The 20,995-nt window shown below is 43.5% G+C and overlaps 1 protein-coding gene across 2 annotated transcripts; it reads right to left on the reverse strand.

Annotated features, from left to right (window-relative positions):
* Positions 1–9,494: 9,494 nt before the first annotated feature.
* On the reverse strand, positions 9,495–19,138 carry LOC103700765. Of its 2 annotated transcripts, none has more exons than XM_008782636.4 (12): positions 18,826–19,138; positions 18,599–18,686; positions 17,388–17,487; positions 17,214–17,287; positions 17,021–17,092; positions 15,751–15,828; positions 13,037–13,173; positions 12,654–12,726; positions 12,195–12,256; positions 11,723–12,103; positions 10,129–10,228; positions 9,495–10,040 (listed from the first exon to the last, which is right to left on the reverse strand). In XM_008782636.4, the coding sequence occupies exons 1-12, from the start codon at positions 18,906–18,908 to the stop codon at positions 9,840–9,842; spliced, it is 1,449 nt and encodes a 482-aa protein (XP_008780858.2). In that variant the 5' UTR covers positions 18,909–19,138; the 3' UTR covers positions 9,495–9,839. The 2 variants fall into 2 exon arrangements, with proteins under 2 accessions (XP_008780858.2, XP_008780862.2); XM_008782640.4 differs by having other exon boundaries at positions 13,037–13,161; positions 18,826–19,137.
* Between the last annotated feature and the right edge of the window lie 1,857 nt (positions 19,139–20,995).

The raw sequence follows: 20,995 nt of genomic DNA on the forward strand, positions 1-20,995 counted from the left end.
ACTCCTCGCAGAAGTCACGGAAATGCTTGTTGTCGAACTGTCGACCATTATCCGAGATGAGGACCCGAGGTACCCCAAATCGGACAATGATGTTCTTCTTCACGAACTTCCGGACTTGCGCCTCCGTGATAGTGGCCAGCGGCTCTACCTCCACCCACTTGGTGAAGTAGTCGATTGCAACAATCAAAAATTTCCGCTGAGCTGAAGCGACGGGAAATGGTCCGAGGATATCCATTCCCCACTGGGCGAAGGGCCAGGGTGCAGTGATTGGTGCCAAGGGGACAGAAGGGACTCTCTGGACGTTGGCGTGGCGCTGGCAGGCGTCGCATTTCCGTACATGATCCTTTGAGTCCTCCAACAAGGTAGGCCAATAATAGCCTTGCCTCATGATCTTGTGCGCCAAGGACCTAGCCCCCAAGTGTGATCCGCAAACGCCTTCGTGGACTTCGCCGAGGACGTAGGCCGCTTCCAAGGGGCGGAGGCACTTTAAGAGGGGGGCGGTGAACGAGGTCCGATACAGCCTCCCTTCATAGAGTACGTAGTGGGCGGACTTCATAACAAGTCGCCGAGCTTGATCTTCGTCTTCAGGGAGGATCCCTTCGGCGAGGTAGGCGACAAGCGGGTCCATCCAAGACGGCTCCGGATCAATCGCCATCACCGCTCCAGCCTCGCCGATGCTCGGGGCATCCAGGGTCTCCAGGTAGATCGCCCTCGACAAGTTGTGCGCGTCTGCGCCCACTAAGCGGGACAACCTGTCGGCCCTGGCATTTTCACTTCTTGGGACCTGCTGGATGTCGACACTGCCGAGGTCGGGAATGAGTGCTTGCACCTTCCGGACGTAATTCTGCATGGTCGGGTTCCGGGCCTCGAACTCCCCACGGACCTGCCCGACCACCAGCTGGGAGTCGGTGAAGACCTTCAGGCGCCGGATGCCGAGCTCCTTGGTGAGTTTGAGTCCCGCGACTAGGGCCTCGTACTCCGCCTCGTTGTTGGTCACTGGAAATCCGAACCTCAAGGCATACTCGGCTATCACTCCATCAGGACTGGTAAGGACCAGCCCGGCCCCTCCACCTTCGGGGTTCGACGACCCATCGATGTGAAGCGTCCAAATCGGGAGGTCGAGGCTGGGTGTTTCCAGCGACCTAGGTTCCGCCTCCTGCACCGTGCACTCAGCGAGGAAATCCGCGAGCGCCCGGGCCTTGATGGCGGGTCGGGGCTGGTAGCGGATGTCGAACTCACCAAGTTCTACTGCCCACTTCACCAGCCGTCCCGCATTCTCAGGATTGCTGAGGATCTGCCGCAGCGGTTGATCGGTCAAGAGGGTGACAGAATGGGCCTGGAAATAGGGGCGAAGCCTCCTGGTCGCTGTCAGCAGCGCGAAGGCGATCTTTTCAGCCTTCGTATACCGCATCTCGGCATCCCGTAGGACCCGGCTGATGTAGTACACAGGCTTCTGGAGCTTTGCCTCTTTTCGAACCAGTACCGCACTGACTGCGGTTGGGGAGACCGCCAGATAGAGGTAGAGCACCTCCCCTTCTTGCGGCTTGGACAGCAGGGGAGGAGACGCCAAGTATTCCTTGAGCTGGTCGAATGCTGCTTGACATTCGGCCGTCCAGAGGAAGTCTTTCGGGCGTTTCAACACCTTGAAGAAAGGTTGGCAGCGTTCGGCCGATTTTGCCACAAATCGTCCGAGCGCGGCGACCCTCCCAGCGAGCTCCTGAACCTCCTTCACTTTGGTCGGAGGGGACATATCTTGGATGGCCTTGATTTTGTCCGGGTTGGCTTCGATCCCCCGCTGGTTGACAATGAAACCGAGGAACCTCCCGGCCGAAGCGCCAAAGGCGCACTTCGCTGGGTTCAGCTTCATGCGAAACTTCTGCAAGGTGGCGAAAGTCTCCTCCAGATCCGCGATGTGCTGGTCTGCATGGCGGCTCTTCACCAGCATATCGTCCACGTACACCTCCATGTTCCGGCCGATTTGCTCTTTGAAGATTTTATTGACGAGGCGCTGGTAAGTGGCGCCAGCATTCTTCAGACCGAAGGGCATTACCTTGTAACAGTACAGCCCCCGGTCTGTTATAAAGGCAGTTTTCTCCTCGTCCTGTGGAGCCATCATTATCTGGTTGTAGCCGGAGAAGGCGTTCATGAAAGACAGCAGCTGATATCCGGAAGTCGCGTCGACCAGTTGGTCTATCCGCGGGAGCGGAAAGCTATCCTTGGGGCATGCCTTGTTCAGGTCGGTGTAGTCGACGCACATCCTCCACTTTCCGCTCGCCTTCCGGACAAGTACGACATTTGCCAGCCATTCGGGGTAGCTGACCTCCCTTATGAATCCTGCCTCCAAGAGCTTGTCTACCTCCTGGTCGACCACTCGGATCCGATCCGGGGCACAGTGTCTCTTCTTCTGTTTTACCGGTCGGTGGGTCGGGTCGACGTTGAGGGCGTGAGAAATGACCTCCGGGTCGATCCCAGGTACATCGGCCGCCGACCAGGCAAACACATCGACATTGGCTCGGAGGAATTCCACCAACCGGGCCCGAGCTCCCGGGTCGAGATTGGCGCCGACCCGGATCGTCCTGTCCGGGCGACCTTCCTCGAGGGGAACTTCGATCTCACCTTCGGCCGGCTCTCCGTGCCGCAAGGCCACCTCGTCTCTGGCGTCGAGGGACTCGACGCTTAAGGCTTCTACGGGCTTCTTCCCTTTGAGAGTTGCTAGAAAACATTGCCTTGCGGTCGGTTGGTCACCTCGGACCTCTCCAATAAGTGGTACGTAGAGACCACCGCGCGAAGGGCGTTCAGTCCGGGTCGTCCGAGGATAGCGTTGTAGGCCGAGGGAACACGGACGATCAAGAACCCGAGCCGCACCGTGGCTTCTGCGGGTGCAACGCCCGCAGTCACAGGCAGCTCAACGACACCTTCGGCCGAGATAGCGTCACCAGTGAATCCTATGAGGGGGGTGGATGTTTTGTGCAACAATTGTCTGGACAAGCTCATCTTTTGGAAGGCCTCGTAAAACAAAATATCAGCTGAGCTTCCACTATCCACAAGAACACGCCTTACATCATAGTTTGCCATAGTGAGGGAGATCACCATGGCGTCATCGTGGGGGGTCTGAACCCCCTTTACATCTTCATCACAAAAAGTGATTACATTACCGACCCTTTGCCTCTTTGCGACGGCTGCCCCTGACGCTTCAGTCGAGCCCCCTGCGTTCCTCTCGGGCCGGGGGCAGCCCCCAGTGATAGTGTGGATCACGCCCGCGACGGGTCGATTCTGCTCCCGAGGCTCCTGAGGGGCCGGGTCGGCCGGACGCGGGTCTGCGGGGGGACGTCGGTCGTTCACATATCGACCGAGACGCCCTCGGCGGATGAGAGCCTCGATCTCGTCCCGAAGCTGGAAGCAGTCTTCGGTGTCGTGGCCGTGGTCCCGGTGGTACTCACAGTACGCCCGAGAGGGCCTCCTCCCAGGAATCTTCTTCATCTGTCTCGGGACCGGGAGGTCCTCCCGCCCCTTGATTTCCATGAGGATCTGGGCCCGGGGAGTCAGGAGAGGAGTGTACCGGTTGAAACGTCGGGGCGGAGAACGAGGGCGTAGGGCGCCGTGGTTCCTCGCCGGCGACAGGCTTCTGCACCGACGTTGAGGCGTCGGGCTCCTCCTCTGGTGTGCCTCTTTTCGCCTTTTCTTTCCGAGCTTTGGAGGGATCTCGGCGGCCTCCTTGCTCCGGTGGGCGGCCGCCTCGTCGGCGTCCGCATACTGGTTCGCCCGGGACAACAGCTCCGGGAAGCTCCGCGGCAGGCGTTTGTCCAGGGAGAAGGTGAGTCTGCCCTTTCGGAAGCCACGCTTCAGGGCTGAAAGAGCCACCTCCTGGCTCAGGTTCCGGACTTCCAGCGTAGCCTTGTTGAAGCGGGTAAGATAATCCCGCAAGCTTTCTCCCTCGTTTTGCCGGACATCAAAGAGGGAGTCGGAGACCAGTCGCCGCCGGCTACTGACGGCGAAATGGGTGATGAAGAGGCGAGTAAACTGGTCGAAGGACTGGATTGAGTTAGCCTCCAAGCCGGCGAACCACGCCCTTGCCGGACCACGGAGGGTCGCCGGGAAGGCCTTGCAGAGGAGAGGATCTGATGCTCCGTGGAGGAGCATAAGGGTCCTGAAACTCTCGACGTGATCCCGCGGGTCCGCCGCCCCGTCATAGAGCTCGATCGCCGGCATTTTAAACCCCGGCGGATTCGGGGTCCGCAGGATCCTCGAGGCAAGCGCCGGCTGGGAGGAGATCTCCAAGTCGGCGAAGGGATCTTTGGAGTGGCCCTTCAGGACCTGGAGTTGTCGGTGGAGATCGTCCACCCGCCGGTCCAGGGAGCGCGACCGATGGGTGGGAGACAAGGAGCACCGAGAGGGGGACCGACTGGAGCGCGGGTTCCTTGAGGACTGGGGGGTCTGGAAACGCGCCCGGGCCCGCCTCTCGTACCCCGCGCAACTCCGATGGGAAGGTCCCGGCAGAATGGACCGTGCTCGAGAATCTTCCTCGCGCCGGCGCTCCTCTCCATGGGAGAGGAAGGAGCGCGGGTTGAGGAGGACAGGTGAGCGCTCAGGGAGCAGCGGCTCCTGGGCCCGCTGCGGCGCCCGAGACATCACACCCTGCAGGTTCTGCACTGCCTCCGCGAGGGTGCGAACCTGCTGGGCTAACTGGTCGAACTGAGCGGCTTCGACCATCTGAATGGGAGGTGGAGCGGTGGAGTGTTGCTGAGAATGTGTTGGAGACGCAGCGGCCTCCCGGCCGGAGGCGCGAGAGGCCCCGCGACCGAAGGCATTGGAAGCTCCACGACCACCTCGCCGTGCCATTACGATCGCTCTGAGATTCGGTTCCCTTCCTCTAGCGCCAACTGTTGCTGGTGGTCCAAACCGAGAACGATTGGCACAGCGGTGTGAACGGGGTTCCGTTTGAGTTGCCTTGGTTGGTGTTGATTGCGCTCCACCTTCCACCGGGAAACCTGCAAGCAAGCCTCGCACCACTACTGGGGTAGCGGGGGCCCTCCGACGATCAAGTCAGAGGAGATTGGAGGATAAGGAGAGATAATAGTAGCAAGTAAGAGAATGCTCTGGAAGTTCTTGCTTACCCCCCCTCCTCCCCCCAGCCGCATATATACCAGGCTGGGGGGTCTTTCAGGGGGGTTCGTCATCGTGGGGCACGATGGAGCTGCCACTGACACGGCCGTTACAGGGCGTCGTGGGGCAGCGCTGGTACGGCCATGACAGGGCGTAGTGGAGCTCCGCCTTGTACGGCTGTTACAGGGGATCGTGGAGCAGCGCCAGATACAACCGTTGCAGGGAGTAGTGGAGCAGGAGGCTGCGGCGTGCCTCTGGGGAATAGCCTGTCGTTATCGAGAGATGTCCGACTTGGGGTCGGGCTGCGAAGACGAAGATGTCCGACTCGGGGTCGGATTGCTGGATCAAGGGGCAGCCGACTCGGGGTCGGGCTGCGGAGCCGAAGATGTCCGACTCGGGGTCGGATTGCTGGATCAAGGGGCTGCCGACTCGGGGTCGGGCTGCGGAGCCGAAGATGTCCGACTCGGGGTCGGATTGCTGGATCAAGGGGCTGCCGTAGTCTTCCTGGGCGCGCGTGCCGGTCACGTGGGGCATGGTGGCTGAGTTCCCCCGTAACAGATTTGTAAGTGATTAGAGATGAAAGAAAAAAAATTCTTTCAATCCGCTCAACTTGGCCTCTCAAAGAAAATCCTAGTAAATAAACAAGTTAATATGTGTAATATTGTAATTATGAAAGTTTCAAATAGTAGTAAAAAGTTGATCAAATGAGCAAACTAATAAAGTATATTTAGAAATATAACAAAATATAAAAATATATGAATAAAATAAAATTAAATAAAAATATAGCTCCTTTTTCAGGCGAACTTAGACATGACTAATTCAAGTGTAATGCTAATTCTTACAACTTAGAGTCTTGTTTGAAGCAACATAGCTCGACTAACCTAACTTGACCTCACCAAATTTATGTTTACAACTCAAATTTTAGACTATATTAGCTTGCCTTATCCTCAGAAGGTCTAAGGTTAAAGTTCTTTAAAAAAAAACTAATGTATAATCAAAAATAATTATTATTTTATTTAAGAGAAGCAAAAAAAACACTTTTTTAGAGAAAATTATGGTACATTCCTTCTATATCTAATCATATGGGATATATGGATTTGCACAACTGAACTCTCCGATTCTTCAGTGAGATTAGTAATATGTTCATGGTATATCTAATCCCACTCCATAACCTTAATAGATACAATCAATTAATCACATAGCTATCAAAATTCTTATAAAGCTGATAAGGAGCCATTAACATGAATTCTTCGCTCGTGCTCTTCCATGTCTTGCTCATATTCCTCAAAACCACATTATTATCCAAATTTTCAATTTTTAAGTTGTTGCTTCTTTACATGGCTAGTAATGTCAGAGAATGAATGTCAACATGAATGCCAAATCAGATAGCTACTCTAATCACCAGTCACATATTTCTAAAATGATTTACAAATTATAACTAATTTTTAACTCATAGTAGTTGTTATTAGTTGACTTGATATCCAAACTAATGATTTTATTCACTCTTAAAATAACTCAAATGGCCTGGCAATCTTTTTAAAAAACACTTATACAGAAAATGCTTCAAAGTGATGGTAATGTAATTTTGAAAAGTTCACTGGTCCTTAATTGCTGATTTGGCAACTTTATAATTAACTAGCACATGGTGTTTGGCAACAAATCCTATGAGTTGCACCAATGCCGTCTTGCTGCATGGAGAATTATTCATTTGCATTTAGCGAGAGACCCATAACATTGCTCTACATATGATAACAGTTTGGCTTTGTCTCCATGAACGATGGAGGATACCTAACTTCAGATATAGTAGGCATTGTGTAATTTTATTTCAAAAAAGCTTCTACCATTGATGTCTGGGTGGTATAGTTGATTATTATCGATGACCAAATTTCAACCCAAGATCATTGCTCTTGAATGATCTTGGATATCCGTCCTTAATGATGGATATTCTAACACCGGGTTGGATGGTGATTTGAGAAGTGGAGATGATTTAAGATCACTACTACATAAGATCACCATGGTACAACCAAATGTGGTAATCTCATCATCTCCATCCATAACATCCTTGAGCTTAGACTGATCACCTCAAACCAAACATTCTTTCTTAAGTGATTATAGCGTGGAGGATGTTGATGGTGAGGGCACAGACCGATGCCCAGCACTCCTTCCACCTAAGCATGCTCGGCAGCTAAAGATATTAGAACTCATGTAATTCAATCCTTCATGTCAACATCATATCGTGCTCAGCAACTTAAGAGATGCATGTGGTAGGGGCTTGCGCCATATGTTTACATGGGCACTTTACTTCTGGCAATAGTTAATCTCCCTTATATGTCGCTTAATTTAAGCTCCACTTTATGTATAATTTCTACTTTTTGGCATTTTGAAAGGATGACATGCAGTAGCTCTGCCATACCGCATATTTCATGCTTCAATCATGGAATGCTACTTTTTGAGTAGAGCATACCTGAAGTCATGATTGCATCAAGGAAGCGTACACTTGTTCAAGTAGAAATGGATTTGGAACTATTTTATAGGAATTGGGGAGCATTCTCTGATTTTCTTGTCCCTTGGGTTGGAATTGGATCCGAAAAGGTGATGACTCGAGGCCCATTTACTTCGAGTTGGGTTTGGGTCTGAACCGAAAGGATTTGGATTCAGGGCTTAGTCCAAAAAATTTGAGCCCGACTCAAGCCAGACCTGGCCAGACTCGAACCCTAACTGACCATATAACCTCCACCGCCCCAGACGAACACTCCATATCACCTCCTTGTACCCTCTCTCTCTCACACTCACTTTCCTTGTACCCTCTCTCTCCTCCTACTGCCCATCCCACTCCCATTCAGCCTCTCTCTCTCTCTCTCTCTCTTCTCGGACTCACCCTGGACCCTTTCCCTCCTCCCGGTGCCGATCCCACTCTCATGCCGCTTCTCTCTCCGACTCTTCCCCTTCCCTGGGCCGGGCCTTGGACTGAAAAGTTTTCAACAACCCAGGCCCGAGCCCAATTGGGCCAGCCCGATAACATCCTGTCCAATCCGGCCCGAACCCTATCCCGAATTTACCCATTTGTGCCAAAAAAGGGTTAGACCGTGCTTTTCTATATATACCCAGTTCTTGAGCTTAGCATCGGGCTTTTGAAACAGGGCTCATTTTGGCCTAGTCGGAACTTCAGCTAGGTCTCCCTACCCATGTTTTTTGTACTTTAAGCAGACATAGGGTGGGTGTTGCACGCAGCCAAAGATTTACCATGACCTATGATTGCTTTGAGATCAGGCAATTTGGTTATGAATCCAACTACCAAAAGAATTAGAATAAGACAGAGGCGACATTCTTAGCAAGGAAACATGCTTCACCATTAGCATGTATAATCTGTGTCTACATTCGGCTTCCTTCACCTGAGGATTAATTAGAATCCTTTGCCGCACTTCTGATTCTGAGAAATGTAGATACCCTTATCCTTTTTTTGTGAGAGAGGGCGGGGAAACTACTTGGTGGTATATGGCATCCACCCATTCACAAATGCAAAGAATACTTTCAAAGGACATGGTAGGCAATGCTAATCCAAAAGCAAAAGGTCAGAAAATAAATTGGGCCGTGTCAACCCAATGGGTAAAGGCCTGCTTTTGGTCTCTAAGTTGGGCCTTGTTCGAACTCAGACTCAGGCCAGACCGATGACATACTCGAGCCCAGCCAAAAAAACAAATGAGCCCAAAGCTAGTCTATAGTCTAAATTCCTTCGGACGAAGCCATCAACCCAGCCCGAGCCTATTTCCTGCCTTATCAATATGCGTCGGTGGTGTCCACGACGAAGGATCGTTGCTACTACAGCATAACTACTAGTCCTTTGCGAGGTGGTTGTGTTAAGAGCTCTACCCAGGCTAGCGAAGAACCTAAAACTTTCGTTCCCATGACATTTTTAAGGCCAAATTTCATTGGAGTGCAGCTGTTGATTAAAAAGGGCGGTTTGAGGCATAAGGCTCTCGACATTGCAAAATCTGGAAAAAAGGCTGGTATATAATTTTATCCTAGGATACAGGATCCAAAAAAGCTATTTCCATATTTAGTCCAGATCACACTGCATCAACCTTACCATTGTATCGAAGCTCATCGTCTAGGGCAGCAGTTGATCACATGGCCATTCCAGCATTAAAAAAGAGAGCCGATCCACATAGGAAACTGTCTTGGATGAGAGGTTCTGCATGAAGAAATAGTCGCTGTGGGTGTAAATTCTCCTTCTCTTGGGCAGCTAGAGGCTTGCTGATTGTTTCACATACCAACAAATTAAGACACCTTACCTCTTACCACGTTACCCAACAATACCAGATTCTGATGTCAAAAGAGCCCTCCTTGAATGGTATGGGCATTTTACCAGCCACAAAAGTTGCTAAATTCCCTATTTTATCAATGTGCCGGTGGAGCACTGAATGCAAAAAATGGTAGATGTACCAAGGAATTGTCCTACAGAGCAATTATCCACATCATCTTAAGACTTTGTGTTTACATGGCCCAGTTAGCATAATGGAAGTTAATTGCCATTACCCTAATCACTGAACAACAAGAAATGAGCCCTCTTCCCAGCTAAAAAATAATTTGTTGGATAAAATCAGGAGCTATACATTCTGTGCTATAAAACCACCAAGGGAAAGTCTTCTGGAGCCAGAAAAACTGGATAGAGATCAGTTATGGACATCAAAGTTACATAGCAGCAGTGGTATTGTGAAAGAGCAGCTGGTGCCTTGCTATTTCTTTTTAGCATCTATGAACATGGCCCGCGTCCAGTGTTCAATATCTTCAACCTGTGATGGTGGAGGCGGAAGGGGAGGGTGCTCCACTATATCCCAACCTTCCACAAGGCTTTCAGACCTTCCTAACTCAGTCATCTCAGCCGAGTAAAGAAAACTAGCAGCAGAGTTTGATAGGTGGTTATCACGAGCATTTGGCTGATTGACACATTAAATTCATTAAACATGAGACAGTGAAGACATGAAAGGGGAAAAATAAAAGATAAGATATCCAGCTACGGCTCACCATTATTGCTGTGTGTGTACTCTCCACTAAACTACTTGATGAAACCCCTGCATTTACATTCCATACTGATCTGTTCAGCTGCTGAGCTTGCTTATCAGATCTGTAAATCAGAAAGGAGAAACATCATCACTAAATGCAGCATTGATTCCTGAAAATTATGAATATGAATAAGAAATTATGCCCGGATGAACTAATCATAATTTTTAACTGTTACAGTAGTTGTTCCGATTCTTTTACATGTGATTTCTTAGGCTCCTCTTGCATGCTCACTGTCTTGTCAACTACATGATGAGAGTAGTCATGTCAGACGAAGCATTCAGTTTTCTTTGCATGCATGCATGAATGCATATAGATATATAGATTCTTTTTTTTTCCCTTCAGGGAAATATGCTAACTGCAGCAAGTATGGAATTGTCCACAATGACTGCAAAACCTTCCGATATCATCTGAATGCACAGACACGACATGCACGAGTATTGGCACGTGACATGCATGGGACTTTCAAAGGGGGGTAGAGAGAGAAAGAGAGAGAGAGAGAAGAAAAGGTGGGGGGTTGAATTCGGGGGTGGGGACTCCCACACTTCCACCATGTAGAGGCTTCACTTTTGTGGAGTCCAGCTCCTTTACAAGCACTGGACAATAAGGCCCAAAATCCAGTATTTGCATCCATGCTATCACTTTAAAAAAAAAAGAGGCAATGCTGAACTAACATCAACACTCACAAACCACCATAAAAAATCAGGGTTCAACACCTACACTTTTGCTTACAGGGGTACCCACCGCCCAGGCACACTAGTCCTCCCTCTAAACAGGCAATAACCCTGATTTTTCATAGTTGTTTGTGAGGGTTGATGTTAGCTTAGCATTTTTTAGTAAGAAACCATCACCTTTCACTTCTTACTTCTTTCTCATGAAAACATCTTATAATAGATTAATGTTCAAGTTGTTAATTACGGTAACAGCATAAATGAGGACAAGATGGTTCAATCAAAATACTATTGAAATTTCAAGATTTGCTAAAGATGTTCTTGTGAAGGGTTAACCTTTCACTTCTAACTTCTTTCTCATAAAAACATCTTATAATAGATTAATGTTCAAGTTGTTAATTATGGAAGCAGCATAAATGAGGATAAGATAGTTTGATCAATATACTATTGAAATTTCAAGATTTGCTAAAGAGTGAATCTATTAGAAGCAGGACCTGATTTTATTGCCCCCTATTTTCAGTTGAATTTTTGATATAACCTTTCACAAGTACATCTTTTTTAGAGCAACCTACATCCTTCTTATAATTAAGCACACAATATACTATACATGCCTCTGAACTATTAATCCAACTATCTGACCACTCCCAAGAAAAATATTTGTCAATGTGCCATATCATAAAGCAATGGCAACACAGATTTATCAATGAGTTCCAAAAGAATCAACAAATCAGGGACTTATAATTAAAATAGCAAGTTTACATACTTCAACTGAGTAATGAAAAGCTATACTGACTAGAATAGGTATAACAGTTGACTGAAAACTAAAATGATAATCTGGAAACAATAAGTGCAAATATTCATCTAGAAAAACATGACTAAAGTTGTACCTTGAGCATGCCATCTTCAACGAGAAAAAGGATCGAAGTTCCTTTGAAGAAGATAAAGTGGCTAACAATTTTGCAAATGCTTCAAAAGTGGAAGTTTCAGAAGGTACATCCAAGCATAAGGAATTGTAGCAATAAGCTGTAATGCATGCCACACTTTTTTTGAGTAGCGATATGCCTTTCTGCAGGTCCTTGTGAGTTTCGACAGAATGTGGAGAAGCAGAAGAATAATTAAAGCTGCTACTTCTATAAGTATCTAAGTAAGGCCTCCCTTCTGACTCCACGGAAGCAACACCAAAATTGCTGGAGCTTCTGTCAGACCATGAATTTTCATCACCAGAGGAGCAGAAGTTCTGTCTTGGAATAAAAAGTGGATACTCCTTGCTGCACAAGAGGCCTATAATCATCATGCAATGTAAACCATGATTTTTAATTTCTTTTTGAAAAGAAAAAAAATCCTTTCCCAATATAGCACCTTTGTGAAGACGGACGTGCATCCCAATATGAATCTCTCTGCCATATGCGTGAACAAGATCCCTGAAGTAAAAAGGCAACAACAAGAGTGAAAATATCAGAACAAAACACTAGGAAAAGAAGAAGCTGGCATGAAAGCACATGGTGGAAACATAGAGCAATACTGAGGTAACCAAATGATTGCATTCCCCAAGTAAGATGCAATGCTCTTGTGGGATAAATAACACAGGTATAATAAGCATAGATTTCTGCCATTTATCTGATATATCTGTATACATATGCATCAACATGTGTGCATGCATTTGTAAATCATACATACATATGTAGATGGAAAGTTTGTTTTCTGATAGAATTCATACAAGCATGTGAATGATTATTAAGGTATTGATGCCTAGTTTATGAAATAAAAGCTCTAGTATTGCTTATGGTATTCTTATGCAACTTATCCATCATAGCTTACCGCAAAACCACAATTATGAAGGGCTGGAGCAGCCAAGTTTGGGACAACAAGATTTAAAAGTTGGACCATGTACCTGTCATACAACCAGAGACAAGAATTTTACAGTTAATTGTATTAAAAAATCTGAATGATGCATCAGCACTTGTTCTACGACATACCATTCTTTAAAAGAAGTGAATCTCAAACACAGAGAGAACAAAAAAAAAAGAAACGAAATAGTAAATCTCAATTTAAATATCCAGTATCATGAATCTCATACAGACAAATTTTCTCAAATGTATAGACACTTTGTAGATCTAACTGTGTCATTGTCTGGGAAATTAGCAAGCCCAAAAATTGAGGCACCCAAAAATAGTTGAGTTCTAACAGTAAGAAGAATTCACCCCAGAGAGGCTGCAAGCTCTTCAGATGAAACGGAATGCGGATCAAGTCCTCTAGGTAAGCGTGCATTGCATATTTGATCATATGGACCACTGGACCCATCCTTTCTTTCACCATCTAGATTGACCTGGGAAATCAACTACAAAAGCATTATCTGAAACTATCCAAGAACATCATCCAAATTATTTAATAAAAATCTTAATGGATCAAACAAACTTTTACTAAAGAAGTTACGCGACAGAAAATGACAAGGCTCATCAAATTTTACATGCATCTCCTGATGTAGGACAAACAAGGGAAAAGGCCTTGTTAGGGTTTAGGATAGCGATATACCTGTTGCTGGAATTTCAGGTTAAGACCTAAGTTTTCAATAAACTGAACTAAAAGAGTAATGTTCTTGAGTACAATCTAATCTACAGTTTAGGATTCTAGTGTTTAAATTGGATTTTAAGGGTTTATGCAATCAATTGAAATCAAATGCTTGCAGGAATTTCCAGGAAAAAAAATCTGAGATGCATGTGATATGAAAGATCTGTGGGAAATAAAATGGTGTTTTTGAAGAAAGGTAGATTACAAGTAGAAAAAAAACGAAAAGAAGAGAAAGAAAAAAGGCTAAAAGGGCGAAGGTTGACACTAGACTCACTCCAGGACCTAGGAATCACACCTAGGGTTGGTATTTTCACACCTCTATTGTGGAATCACACCACAAGAGAGAACCAAAGGATCATCCCTTTCTTCATTAATCAATCATCCAACTCTGTTATATAAAACATTAAGACCCCAAGTTATAGCAAAATAAACCCTAATAGGATTTTTTGCCTCCCTAAAATAAGGCCGAAACTTGGGCATCTTGACAAACCAACACCACCTCAATATCCTCCAACCCAAACCCAGACAAACCTAGGCTCAGATTGGGATTTCTCTAAGCCAATCCAACCCAACCCCATTTTAAGCAAAAAATTCACATTGGGTCAGGCTAATCGGGGTCAAGATGAGTTGTGCGATGTTAATTAGGTTAGATCCAATTGACTAGGAATTCTAAAAAGTTTGGGATGGTTTTGTTAGACTAATATTTGTTGGATCGAGGCCCCAACCATTTATCAATTTTATTGGTACACTTACGTAATTTAACAAGATGAAAGGTATGACAATAAAAATATATAAATAATTATATGAAATTTAAAATATGGATTATTTATTTATTTATATATTGGGTTGGGTTAGCTTGGGTTGGCTGGGTCAGGATCAAGTTGGGTTGAATATCAACCCTGACACCACCCTACATGAGGCCGGGTTGGGATATTTGTGCCCAAGCCTCAACCTAATACTACCAATGAACAGGTTGGGAAAGTGGATTTGGGTTGAACTCAACCCAAGTTGCACCCCCATGCTAAAATATCCTCATAACATGTGGTTACTATTATAGATACTATAGCATGAACAATACTGCAGGAATAGTGCCATGACCAAAAATTAGACCTATCATGATGTTAAATAATAAGTAATAAACTTAGCCCTTGCTTCAGAATAACCTACAAATAACTTAAAAAAACAAAAACTGCAGAAAATTGACTACTAAAATTAAGTCTTAAGAAATCACGTCTTTCTACCCTTCGTCGTGACAAGATTTTGGATATCCATCATTCACCATATTTATCATTCGTTTCTACTAAGCAAGAACTCATCTCGAGTTATATTACAACAAAGACAAAACTACACTGATTAATCCTCTGATTGATTGTTTACTGGTGCTGGATACCCCATAGTATTTCTATAACCCTCTTCCAGATTTGAACAACATATGACGGGCAATCTTCTTGACTCGCTGCTGGAACAGATTATGCATGTCAAATCAATTGAAGACAATTGTGTGTTGGAAGATTCCCATCAAACGAATCTGTGCCTGTAAACAATTCTTTAGAAGCAACATTAGAAACTTGATTATCCTCATAATTATCATAGAACTCTTCTTGAATGACAACTTCCTCAAGCTGTAATAGAACTGGTGATGTGTTTAATGGAATAGAATGAAAGTTCCCTGCTGGATTTACACATCAAGATCATGATGCGGCAGTTAAACAAATACATGCAGCAAAGGCTGGAAAACAACTTCAGCTAGCAAAGACTTATTTGCAAAGGGTTTAAGCATCATCCATTTTGGCATCCATGTGACACATAATATGCTTTAATCTGATTGCACTTGTTTAGGACTGTCAGGGCAGTCTTTCAACACCAAAAAAGTAACTTTGGCAGCTTATGTTTGTCCAAAAGATGTAACCAGACATCGTGGAGTTGTGTCCTGGTGAAAATAGATGCATTGTTCTGATCTTTTTGCAGGCTAATGCTGCTGATCTTAATTTCTGCACGTCTTTAGGTTGTTTACACCTGATACCATGTCACCTTTTGCTTCATCTATGAAAATCAAAGTTCATATGCAATGCATAACTTGTCTGCAAAAAGATAGCATTATGCAATATGATAAAACTAGCAAGGACTACTTCAGCCATGGATTCTTTAGATGAGACATATTAATTCTGTAATTTAAAACATCATGCTACAACTAGCATACACATGACCGGCAGATCTTGCACAAGTAGTTGGATTGGGTTTCTGGATCTCTTTTCACAATGATTCTTAACAGGATTAGCTAATGAACCCCATATGCATGGTATGTGTAAAGCCAAGAAATTGCATCAAAGATATAGATGGCACTTACTCGACGCACTGGGAACAGTTTGCATATCTGCTTTATAACTATTGACTGTTTGTGAAGACGTTCAGAGGTGATAGCCATCTGCAATAAACACAATAGCATGACAATCACTGAATGAAAGAGAACGAAGGTCAAAATATTTTAAGGAGAAAAACAATAGAGAAAGAAGAAACCAGGCAGAGAAAAAAAAAAGAATTGCAAAAAAAAATTTTCTCTTGCATTAAGGGAATGCACCCCTATTCTAAGGCCTGCATGATGACAGTTCAGCTAATAAATTAACCACTCTGCCACTTCTCATGGCCAAACTGAATGGAACATCTAGCTTATTGTCCATTCCTCCAATTAGGTCATCTGCTAGTGATCCGTCATCTACAAGTTGACATTGACAATTTGCCATAATCCTATCAGCTCATTCGCTATTTTGATTTCTGAGCAACAGCATATCTTATCTAGATGAAGGACATCCAATCATTCTTCCAGGAATTGATACAATCATATTTGTGGTTGATTCTTTTCTGGTTATATAAGATGGTGAGAGTTGCTAAGAAATTCTGAACTGTTTAGTCAGGATTTTGTTCATATGATGGTGAAGTAGTTGCTTATTAGAGACATTACATTAGGGCATACTGCATGGGGCTGCAATGTTCTTAAGAAACTCCTAGAACTTCCCAAGGAACAAGCTGAATGGACACATCCAGCTACTTGACCAGTCATACGCATCAGATCCTTTTAACTGTAGGAGGCATTTGAAGAACCAGATAGAATAATCCAACCATTTTGCTTTTAGCCTCCAAAACAAATGTTAAAACATTAATAAACTTCAATGCATTCTTTTGTCCTAATTTTCATCTTCTAGGTGCTATCCAAGTAGTTTTGAATAAGATTAGGTAAACAATAAGAAGAGGAAGAGGAACAGATCCAAGAACATGGATAGAAGCCATTGTTAAACAAGATTATGTTGTCCCCTTGGGAGTGCCCAAGGATCATAATGCCCCTAGAGAGAAGCCAAGTGCAATATGATTTTTTGCTTAGATATGATTCCAAAGCAGATTATTAAGTTACATAACAAAGGCCTGTATAACCCAATTAAGCTCATAATATCATAAAACCATGAAAACAAAATAAGCCTCAATATCAGTTAACCAAATAACTTAAACAAAAAAGAATAATTTGAAAAAGAAACAAAACTCAGAATACATAATTGAAACATGCACCTAGATTGCTATGAACTATACTAGGTATCTAAAAATTATTGCTGAAAAAGAAAAATTACATGGCCCAAATTCTGGGTGTAGATGAGATTGGTGTAGAACTTCTCCAACAACTCCACATGGTTCTTTTGTAACTGAAAGCATGAAAATAATGAATAGTTAACAAAATATTGGCATGCATGTGCAAAATACAGTATATTTACAATAGCAAAATTAAATTATGACAAAACCACAGCAAATGAGAAATTGTACTACCATTGCAAAAGCTGAATCTAACAACCCATATCTTAAGTTTAGATCATTTGATTGTTCCTCAACCTTAGCCTTCTCTGGAAAAGAATAAGAATTGTCAACATATATTTAGAAAATGATAATGTCACGCTATATGATGCCTGATCTTGCACATGCATTACATCTGAAGCGGCCAACCTTGTGAGAGTTGTTTCTTCAGGTGATTTAGTCGCTCCCTCAACTTCTTGAGTTTCTCATTTTGGCTTAATCTCCAATTAAATTGATCATCTGCTTTCCTCTGCCCGCAATAAAAATCAACAATAAAACTAATGAAGAAAAAGAAAACAGAAAAACAATAAAAAAGAATTCCAAAATTTTTCATAAAAGAAAAGCCAAAGGACCACATCTGTCTCCACATAAATTCTAATACCACTAAGAGGCTTCATAGTCAATCATGCATTTTAAAATTTCATCCTCTTGCTTGATGTACTACCATATTGTCTAAAATGTGTAATGCATATTATCATGTGTCAACAGCCAATGGAGAATTTTTTTAAGCAACCTATAATTGATCTTCTGGCAAATTTAAAAATTTTACACAGGGAAAATGCATGCAGGTTAAGCATAGAAGAAGAAATGTAAGAATGGGATTTATATGAAACAAATTTCAAAATGAATAGAGAACTATAAGGAAAAAATGATTGATGTATTTAAAAGTTAATATTCTAGGTAATGCAGAAATGATATAAAATTGTCTACAAAACAATGTAAAATGCAACAGATAAAACTCATAGGTAATTAATATCAAGGACTATGTTTTGCTCAATATGATATCATTAAATTTGACAAACTGAAGTAATATTATGAGTCCTTCATGACAAATCTGGACAAATGTAGCAATACGGGAGTAGATAAACGACTCATCCAAAACCAACTCCAAATAGTTCATAATAGTTCATGGATGCTTGTTACTTGTTGCTATGGTTGGGTGATGATCAAATGGGAAGCACCAGAATGGCTCGTAACTTATGGGGCTCACTAAAAAGTCACTTTCTAACTAGTATCTTGTTCCAGTGGCTTTCTTGGATACTCTATTTCAAATCAAGCTCATGTAACTTGTCTGGATATCTGATTTCTTATTCATCTTCTTTCACTTAATTGAGTACCATTATCAATAAAAAATGCTAATCTACAGAAAATTAAATAGTTAACCAACCGTGAACATTACAATGCTCAATGCAAACCAGAAGATATCCTATTCTATGGCAACCAGTTGGACAGCACCTAACACGATGAAATTCGATTTAATTGCAAACCAGGTAGAATACATGATGATAATTGAAAACCAATAAATTATGCCCAAAATAACGAAATAACAAATCTCATTGATGGTAGGCATGCAAACTAACCTTTTCCACCAGCTTTTCATCCAATCTCAAATAAAGAGAATCCCTGGTGCTCCTCAACGATTTCAACGAATTGTAGTAATCACTTAACCTTCATATATGGATAAGGGGGAATCAATTATTGAGATCTCTTGATCCAAAGACCCACTTTTCATTAAATATACAAAAAGAATCGGCGATTTTTCTCTACATAATCCGGTCAAACCCAAACGATCGAGGAATCGGGTTACCTGTAATTGACGCAGGCAACACAGATGGAGGCGAGGTTGGAATTCTCGCAGATGGCGCAGCTGCTGCTGGACTTCCTCGCCATGGCCGACTTCTCCGCTTGGCTTCGCTTCTCTTCTCCTCCTCCTTGGAATCAGGAATACGGCGTCGCAGAGAAGGAGAAAGAGGCGGGCCTTTATAGCCTCGATCGTTCGAAAGGCAAAGGTTTTGTAAGCTAGGGTTAGGGTTTCGGATCGGGGAGGGAGTCGGAGGGAGCTCGGAGGAGAGAAAAGGGGAAGGGGGTGTTTTCCGTAGAGAGAGAGAGAGAGAGAAGAATGGAGAAGGATTCCAAACGCCTTCGGATTCTCACTCGGATGTTGGAGGACTGGCCGTAGAGTTGCGTGCGCACGTGAGGTACACGTGCGAAAAAGGCCAGGGTGTACTGTCGCACGTGTGCCACGGTGCCGGCTGGGAGTTTGGAGACGCAAAATTCGGGGACTCGAAGGAGCGAGAATTAGTTTTACGTTTTAAACGTTTTTACATCGTGATGGGTCTGATTAGCTTTCGTTATATTAACTTGGTTAACATTATGGCTTATTTTGATAAAATATAACAAGTGCAGTGCATATGCATGGATAACATTGGTTGTTGGTTTTCATCCTAGCTAGTTAATTTGTGTATTATCTAGGTAGAATTTAAATTTTTAATTTTGAACATGCACCTTTCCGAACTTTGTTTTATATTGTGTTCAAAGCCTGAGTTTGATTATTTTCTAGCTGCTAGAGTTGGGATTTAATATTAGAAGCATAGGCAACATACTTGATATAACAAAAATGTGGACATTATTTTACCTTTTTCATCATTTGATGAATTGAAACTATGCTTTAAAAATTTAAAATATTCATATCGGGATATATATTTTGTTTCTAAATAAAAATAATCGGAGAGCATAATCATTTGCTTGTTGCACCTCATTATAGTGGCTAATAATACCACTTGTAAATGTTAACATTTTATTGCAAAAAATACGGCTAAAAATTAATGATGCAATTGACGACTGTTACTCGCATAATGGGAGATATAATGAACACAAATGAAACACAAAAATTTGCATGATGGAACTTTGCATTATAAATATTGTTTTATATCAATATTTCATGGCATTTATTCTTTGATTAGTGGCATTTATTTTCTATTAGTAGCATTTGGCTATTTGCTTGGGATAACAATAGATGACCTATTCATTAAATTTCATCTTCCATATCTCGTATAATGGCTGTATAACTACTTTGTAATCACTATATGCAAATAAAAATTATAATATTTCGAAATAGCTAACAAAAAATAGAGAGGCTTATCATTAAATTTTATTTCCTATGTTCCGTATGGTGACCCAACATAACTATATTATCATTGCACTGAAATATGAATTTGAATCTTACTACAATTAATAATTTATAAAAATTTGTCATTGAACTTATTTTTCTATATTTTATATAGTGACTCTAAATGTTTTTGTGGTCAACATAAGGAAATACAAAATTTGAATATTATTATAAACAATAGATTATAGAAAGTTCTATCATCTAATTTTATTTTCCATGTTTCATATGGTGACACAAAATGGTTCTATAGTTATTTTATAAAAATGCAAAATTTAAAATGATAATATAATTAAGGAATAATAGGATAACCCACAATGGGAGATATAATCATTATTTTGAGAATTTTTAAATTTGAAGGGTGTCAAGTAAAACTGACAAAGTGAAGGAGGTACCTACCTACTGCGTTGATGCACACCAGACAACTAATAGGTGATAGGCGCAGTATTGATGTGGCTGAGGACTCGTGGGTAGATGCCCTCCTCTTGCAGCATTGGCTAACTTTGGCTAGTGTCGAGGCGGCGGAGGGCATGCGGGTCAGTAATCTCCTTGGCCCTGGGGGCTGCTTGGGATGAGTCTAGGCTAGTCTAGTTTTTTGGGGGGCATCTGACTGAGAGGGTCTATTCCCTCCCGTTACCTGAGTGTACAGGTTCGGACGTGCAGGTCTGGAGCACCTCTACCAGGACCAGCATCAGGGTGGGCAACCTCTTTCGCATTCTCCAACGGTAGAATGAACCTGAACCAGACTGTGCTTGGATCTGGCGCTTGGGACTCCACCCGAGGGTAGCACTGTTCCTCTGGAAGGTAGTCT

This window comes from Phoenix dactylifera, chromosome 9 (genome assembly GCF_009389715.1).
Source record: "Phoenix dactylifera cultivar Barhee BC4 chromosome 9, palm_55x_up_171113_PBpolish2nd_filt_p, whole genome shotgun sequence".
Taxonomy (NCBI): Eukaryota; Viridiplantae; Streptophyta; class Magnoliopsida; order Arecales; family Arecaceae; genus Phoenix; species Phoenix dactylifera.